The 6,952-nt window shown below is 38.0% G+C and overlaps 1 protein-coding gene and 1 pseudogene across 1 annotated transcript; one reads left to right on the top strand and one right to left on the bottom strand.

Annotated features, from left to right (window-relative positions):
- Window positions 1–2,064: 2,064 nt before the first annotated feature.
- On the top strand, window positions 2,065–4,117 carry LOC103697394 (cytochrome P450 71AP13-like). The gene is made up of 2 exons (XM_088709878.2): window positions 2,065–3,091; window positions 3,278–4,117. Exons 1-2 carry the CDS (start codon window positions 2,168–2,170, stop codon window positions 3,890–3,892), a joined length of 1,539 nt encoding a protein of 512 aa, XP_088566004.1. The 5' UTR covers window positions 2,065–2,167; the 3' UTR covers window positions 3,893–4,117.
- Window positions 4,118–6,062: 1,945 nt separating this feature from the next.
- On the bottom strand, window positions 6,063–6,683 carry LOC148700271 (secreted RxLR effector protein 161 pseudogene; annotated as a pseudogene).
- Between the last annotated feature and the right edge of the window lie 269 nt (window positions 6,684–6,952).

Genomic DNA, 6,952 nt, shown 5'->3' with positions numbered 1-6,952 from the left:
CTTGCCAGATATTGTCCGATTCCGGGATCTGCATGTGCGCACACGCGCCGCTCAGACCCCTCTCCGATTTTGTTTTCCATCCAAAATGTGTATGCAGGATTTGGAGACACCTGCCTCATAAGCTCAAGCTCTGAAACGAGTCTAGCCGATGTGGGATCTTTCAACTTTAATGTCAGTCTCATGATGTAACTTGAAAAAGCTAGCAATAGCTTCTTTTATTGTAATAAGAAAAATATTCTTCTTCTCCAAGCACAAGGAAAAGAAAGAGGAGTGCATCATCTAGCTGGTGCAATTACTAAGCCATGGGTACTTTGTTGGTGCTTATACCTAACTCATTGAAACATTTATAATAATATGTTCACTACTTTATTTTGTTTTTAAAATAAATTAAAGTAAGAGCAATGTTGTGATGAAACATTTCAGTGGCTGGTAGACTCATTACATTTTTTCCCCAAATGCAGAATTTGGTATGTTATTGGTCAAAACAATAATTATTATATCATCTTTATTAAGGAATGCAGAGGAAACTCTATGAGCATATTAATAATGATCCTATGTAATGCCACCTCTTTGTGCCTCATTTCACCATCCAATTCCTCGGCAAAATTCAGTTTAAAATGTACCTCAAATTTGAAAGCTCTTCCTTGTGCATCGCTCACTTCACTGTGACTACAAGAAAATTGCGCCGCATGCATACTTTTGCTCGTGTGATCAAAAGTTTGTAACAAGATTGATAATATTTAGTAGAATTATATGCATACAGATCCATGCAGGTTAAAACCTAAGCCTTAGAGCAATAGTTACAAGATTGAGACAAAAGAGAAAACTGAAGGCAAGGTTTATGTCGTGTGAATACAATGGAATCAGCCTGAAAATTTTGAATGAAGTTAAGAAGGCTGGGAATGTGATTCAAAGGAAAGGAAGATAATGGACACAGAAGCTAATAATTGACTGTAATAGATAGCTGTACATTTTCGCCGTAAAATGTCATTGATAAAGATCTGTTATGTTGCCTATCGAGAGCTAACCCATCTGGATAGCGGTTTGTTCAAATTTTAATTTCTTTCTTAATTACTTCTATTAGTCATATTTATGTTTGGAGATCTAGTTCTATCCAAACGAGGTGAGAAATTCAATCCAAATTTTAATGCTAGTATTATAAATAGGGGCTATATACCTCAATTTATGAGGTGTGGGATATCTATGAAAGAAAAGAGGATTTAAGCTCTATTTTAACAATTTTTTTATCTTCTTCTAAATTTTTTTTAAGAGATTCGAGTTAAGCAGATTGAGGAAATTCTTTCTTCTCTAATATATGTTATGTGTATGTGTATTGTTTGAATTTGCTTTGTTACTAAAGTAACCATGGCCAAAAGGTTGTGTTTTCTCTCTAAAATCTGTACCTTTGCCTATTCCAAAATTGGAGGATTCCGGTTAGCTAACAAGTGCTCACTAGGTAGCAGCCAAATAGATTCAAAGAAGGTGCTTGCTACATTTCTTTATTGGCTAATCTAAAGAAGATGGAATAGAAAGAAAATACTATGTTATAGGAACTTAAATTAATCCAAGAGAACCTCATCAATTCGTCATGCGTTTTACAATATTAGATACTTTGATAAGAAGTCAATGTTCCCCACCTAAGCATTTAGTTTACTCAACACCCATGAGAATGACAATGAGCATGACATGCACTCTGCCGGCAAATTGAATTATCTCAGAAAGTGAGAAGAAAGTTTTTCAACAGATAAGGATTCCAGCTAGCCGGCAAGTGTCCGCTACGTAGCAGCCAAGCAGGGTCCATGGATTATTTTCTAAGGAGAAAGTTTCGAAAAAAGATGCTTGCCGCTTTCATTTATTGCCTACGTATCTTCTTCCTAAGCCGTGCACAACTATTGCTATAATTAAAAAACTCTTCTCCAAAGGAAAAGTTTAATAGTAGCCTTCCACCACCCTTATCAGCTGGTCCAGCCATAGTGTGAAAATTCTGCTATCTGAATCCAGTTATGTCCAAATTCATGTGCCGATGTTTTGAAAACTAGCTTGGAATTTTCTGATCACCATCAGATAAGAAGTCATGGGCATCAATATTCATCCATTTAATAATTCCTGAAACAGTAAGAGCCCATAATGGAGTATCCTCTCCAGTACCAGGGCTGCTACAAATGAGATGGACCTCCAGCTCACTGCCTTGCTCTGCCTCCTAGTGATAATGGCTATCTGCATCATACTCGCATGGCTTCTTTTTGTCACACTTGCCTCCCTTCTTCTTTCTTTCAGATACAAAAGAATGGAGCAGGGAAAGGCAGATTACAGGCTCCCTCCTGGCCCAAAGAAGCTTCCCTTAATCGGGAACTTGCATCAACTTGGTAGGCAGCCTCATCACTCCTTATGGCAGCTCTCTCAAAAATATGGCCCTCTCATGTACTTAAAACTAGGTAGCGTGCCAACAGTAGTAGTCTCATCTGCGGAGATGGCCAGGGAAGTACTGAAAACTCATGATCTCGACCTGTGCTCGAGGCCTCGCCTTGCTGCTGCCGGCAAGTTGACTTACAACTGCTTGGATATCAGCATCTCGCCCTATGGTGAATACTGGAGAGAGATGAGAAAGTTATGCATCCTCGAACTTTTCAGTGCCAAGAGGGTGCAATCATTTCAGTCTATAAGGGAAGATGAGATCTCGCTAATGGTCGATCGTATCTCCCGTTCTTCTCCAACTCCTATAAATCTTAGCAAGCTGATGATGACGCTGGCCAATAATATGATCTGCAGAACTGCGATGGGTAGGAAGTACCAAGAAAGCGATTATGAGAAGGGTATATTTCACAGGATTCTTACCGAAGCGCAGGCGTTGTTAGGCGGTTTTTTCATTGCAGACTTCTTCCCATCAATAGGCTGGATGGACAAGATAAGTGGAGTTGCAGGTAGGCTCGAGAAGAACTTTAGTATGCTTGATGCTTTCTATGAGCAGGTCATCAGGGAGCACCTTGACCCCAAGAGAACGAGACCCCAGCATGAAGACATAGTGGATGTATTGCTTCGGCTGCACAAGGATGGAAATCTAACAAAAGATAACATCAAAGCAGTGCTAACGGTATCCGTTTCTTGCACCTTCATATTATTCATCAAACTTTGCATACTTGGATTTGCTTTCGCTTCTTTGTTGCGAAAAAAACTGTGTTCTATGCAAGGCTTTGCTACTCATGTCCTTTCTTAAGATTCTTGTGGAGTTTCACTGAACTGGATTTTAAAGCGAATTTTGTTCTCTTCTTTTGCTTAGGATATCTTCATTGCTGGAACGGATACAGCTTCTGCGACCTTAGAATGGGCCATGGCGGAGCTTGTAAGACACCCGACAGTGATGAAGAAAGCACAAGAAGAAATAAGAGCTTCTTTAGGAACTAGAGGAGAGGTGGAAGAAGGAGATCTTCAGCAGCTGCAGTACCTCAAGTTGGTGCTGAAAGAAACTCTGAGGCTGCACACTCCTGTCCCATTGCTGGTTCCTCGAGAGTCCATGAGACACTCTCGGATTCATGGATATGATATCCTGCCGAACACAAGAGTGTATGTCAATGCTTGGGGGATAGCAAAAGATCCTAGATCATGGGATGACCCTGAAGAGTTCATTCCTGAGAGATTCATGGATGGTTCTGTCGACTACAAAGGCCATAATTTCGAGTTCATACCATTTGGTTCTGGTCGAAGAATCTGCCCTGCACTGAATCTGGGGGCTTTGACAGTGGAGCTAGCACTTGCGAGCTTGTTATACCATTTCGACTGGGAACTGCCTGTTGGGACGAGCAGAGAAGACATCGACATGAATGAAGCGCCAGGAATTACGGTGCACATGAGTTCTGCTCTTCACCTCGTAGCCATAAACCACAAAATGAAATAGCCATAAATCATTTAAGTTATATTGCTTAGTCATCTACTCATGTAAGATTAGGCGCAAGAAGAGATTGCAGAACCAAGGGAAAAATTATGTGCATGATGTTTTATGATCTGTGAATATCATGGCTAGAGTTATAATGCTCTAACTGCAAAGAGAAAAGTCTTTGCTTGGAATTTGCATGTGCTGAACTTTCATCTATGGAATTTGAGAGGACTGATGTTGTCTGAAGTGATAAATATTACTCCAGATTGATTTGCTGATAGACATTAGCATGCTTATGTGGGGAAAGATCGATCATTGTTAAATGCCTTCTTTATAATATTGATTAGATAGCTTTTTTTCCTTTTGACGACATTAGCATGCTTATGAGGGGAAAGATCAATCATTGATTCATTGTTAATGCCTTCTTTATAATATTGATTAGATAGCTTTTTTTCCTTTTGACAACATTAGCAAGCTTATGAGGGGAAAGATCAATCATTGTTGATGCCTTCTTTATAATATTGATTAGATAGCTTTTTTTTTAATGATAATATTGATTAGATAGTTACAAACGTGATTTCCAGTTTTATATATACCAAATGATGCCCACAATGCTCTCAAACATCTTGAGCTCTTAGTTTTCTTGAAAGGACACTTTGACATTAACACTTAAAAAATCTTTCTGCCATACATCATGCTACTGTCAAACATCTTCCATTGTAAGTTAGCTGGTTTCACTTGATAATTCATCCACTGCTTGTTTTCCAGATAGGACCAACCTCTTCTTCCTCATGGTCGATGCTATTCTTGTGTTATGCACTGCCTACTAGACTTACAAAAGTAAAGCTTTAGATGGTGTCTAAAACTTTATTCAAATATGTCCAGCGGGCAGTGATATAGTTGGATAATATGCCCTCCCCGAGGTGTATCATATCACCCTCTTGTCAATTTTCTACTGCATATGTTTCAGGTTTTTGTATGATAATATTGTTGATTCTTCATTGACAACCAAGTCTTAAGGGCCCTCTATGGATGATTTGGGCAAAAGATTAAGATTAATGAAAAATCTTTCCTTTGGAATCTCAAAGTAAATGTTGCCGTGACTCATTAGTATTAGTAACATTTCCTTGTCAAGCTTCCTTTCCTCCTCCATCGTTCTCGCTCGAGCTGAAACTGTTGACATCCACCAATGCATTTGTCATGAAAGTCAACATCATCCTGTCTTCTTATACATAATCTAAGAATTTGGATCTTCCTGGCTAAAGATTCAATGGAAGTTACAAGCAACTAAAAGTTAAGAGTAATATGCCTAGCAAAGTTTTCAATTCATGGTTCTCCAACTACAGAAAGGAAAACAAGTGAGGTGAACCATCTACATGCACCACAAAAGAAAAAAAAAACATTTAGAAAATAAACACAAGGATTTTGTTGTGCTAATGAACCCCAAAGTGATTGCCATAAGTGATAATTAAAATAAAATGGAGGCCCTTCCAAATTTATAGAGATTGACGTAGCAGACCTACCAAAACTTTTAGTGAAATTGGCTGCTGACTGATCACTTTGCAATTATGATGGACATGGCCCTTTCTAAAATGGACCTGTTCAGTCAAAAAAAAAAGAAATTAAAATGAACCTGACGTCGCAATTTGTCATGTTTAATTCAAAATCTAGGGATAAAACGACTTTATCTTTCTTGAGTGGAACATGGGGAATGCTTCAACTAATTTCGTTTTAATCATGCAAGATAATAAAATCTTTGGGACCAAATGATGCTCAAATTTCTTTATAGGCCGCTATAAATTGTTGTTGGAAATTTTTTAATTAAACTAAGAATATGAGAGGAAGGAAAAAGTTTTTTTTCATTGTTGATATATATCTTTCTTTACATACAGCAAGTCTCATTTATCTATGGATTACAAAGTGTCTCTTGAGCTCCCATTTTTAATTCAACTCTTCCTCTCCCCCCTTCATTTCTCCGGAAATAGCACTAATTAATTACATAGGAAATAGATATTGTGCTTAGTCAATCCAGCACATTAACTCTCAACATTCTTCCCCTTAATGTGCTGTCCTTGAACTCCCAAAAGCTCTCTAAGCTGCTGAAATTTTTCTGGTGTCAAAGCTTTTGTGAAGACTTCAGCTATTTGCTCACTTGTCTTGCAAAATTGAACTTGAACTTCAACTTCTTCAACTACATCTCAGATAAATGATGCTTGATTGCAATATGCCGAGTGCGGCTGTGAAATGTTTGATTCTTTGCCATAGATATAGCTGATTTGTTGTCACAAAATAGTTCAGTAGCTTCCTCTTGATTTTCACCAATATCTTTAAGAATTCTTCTTAACCAAATTGCTTGTGAAGTAGCCATAGAAGCTGAAATATATTCGGCTTCAGCAGAAGATTGTGCAACTGTTTTTTGCTTCTTTGAACTCCATGAAAATACACCCGAACCAAGTGAAAATGCATAGCCGGAGGTGCTCTTCATATCATCAATGCATCCTCCCCAATCACTATCACAAAAGCCAATTAACTTCACATTAGTATTGCTAGAAAATTTAATTCCATAATCCAAAGTTCCTTGCAAGTATCTTAGGACCCTTTTAGCTACTCCAAGATGAATGTGACTTGGACTAGTCATGAATCTTGAGAGTAAACTTGCTGCAAACATAATATCCGGTCTTGTAGCTGTGAGATATAATAGTTTTCCGATCATACTTCTGTAGAGAGCTGCATCTACCTTTTTTCCTCTATCATCTTTTTTCAATTTTTCATTCACAACAAGTGGGGTTGCTACTGGTTTGCAGCCGAACATACCAAACTTCTTGAGAATATCAATTGTGTATTTTCTTTAACAAAGAAAGACTCCGTCTTCAGCTTGATAAATCTCCATCCCGAGGAAATGATGTAGAAGACCCATGTCACTCATTTCATATTTCTTCATCATATTATTTTTGAAGTCTTCAATCATCTTTTTATTATTTCCTGTAAACACCAAGTCATCGACATAAAGTGCAACAATAAGGATATTAGAATCACCTTGCTTTTTGATATACAAGGTAGGCTCGCTTTTGCTTCTTTCAA

The sequence above is a fragment of the Phoenix dactylifera genome, chromosome 13, assembly GCF_051530095.1.
Source record: "Phoenix dactylifera cultivar Ajwa chromosome 13, Ajwa_hap1_PhDact_Kaust_v1.1, whole genome shotgun sequence".
Classification (NCBI taxonomy): Eukaryota; Viridiplantae; Streptophyta; class Magnoliopsida; order Arecales; family Arecaceae; genus Phoenix; species Phoenix dactylifera.
Note: the sequence above shows the minus strand (reverse complement) of the source record. Positions and strands in the feature narration are given on the sequence as shown.

Excerpts from the sequence above, each read along its gene's own strand:
- LOC103697394 (XM_088709878.2), top strand. The coding sequence starts at position 2,168 with ATGGACCTCCAGCTCACTGCCTTGCTCTGCCTCCTAGTGATAATGGCT. Across the intron at positions 3,092-3,277 it reads ACATCAAAGCAGTGCTAACG|GATATCTTCATTGCTGGAAC; the intron begins GTATCCGTTTCT and ends TCTTTTGCTTAG.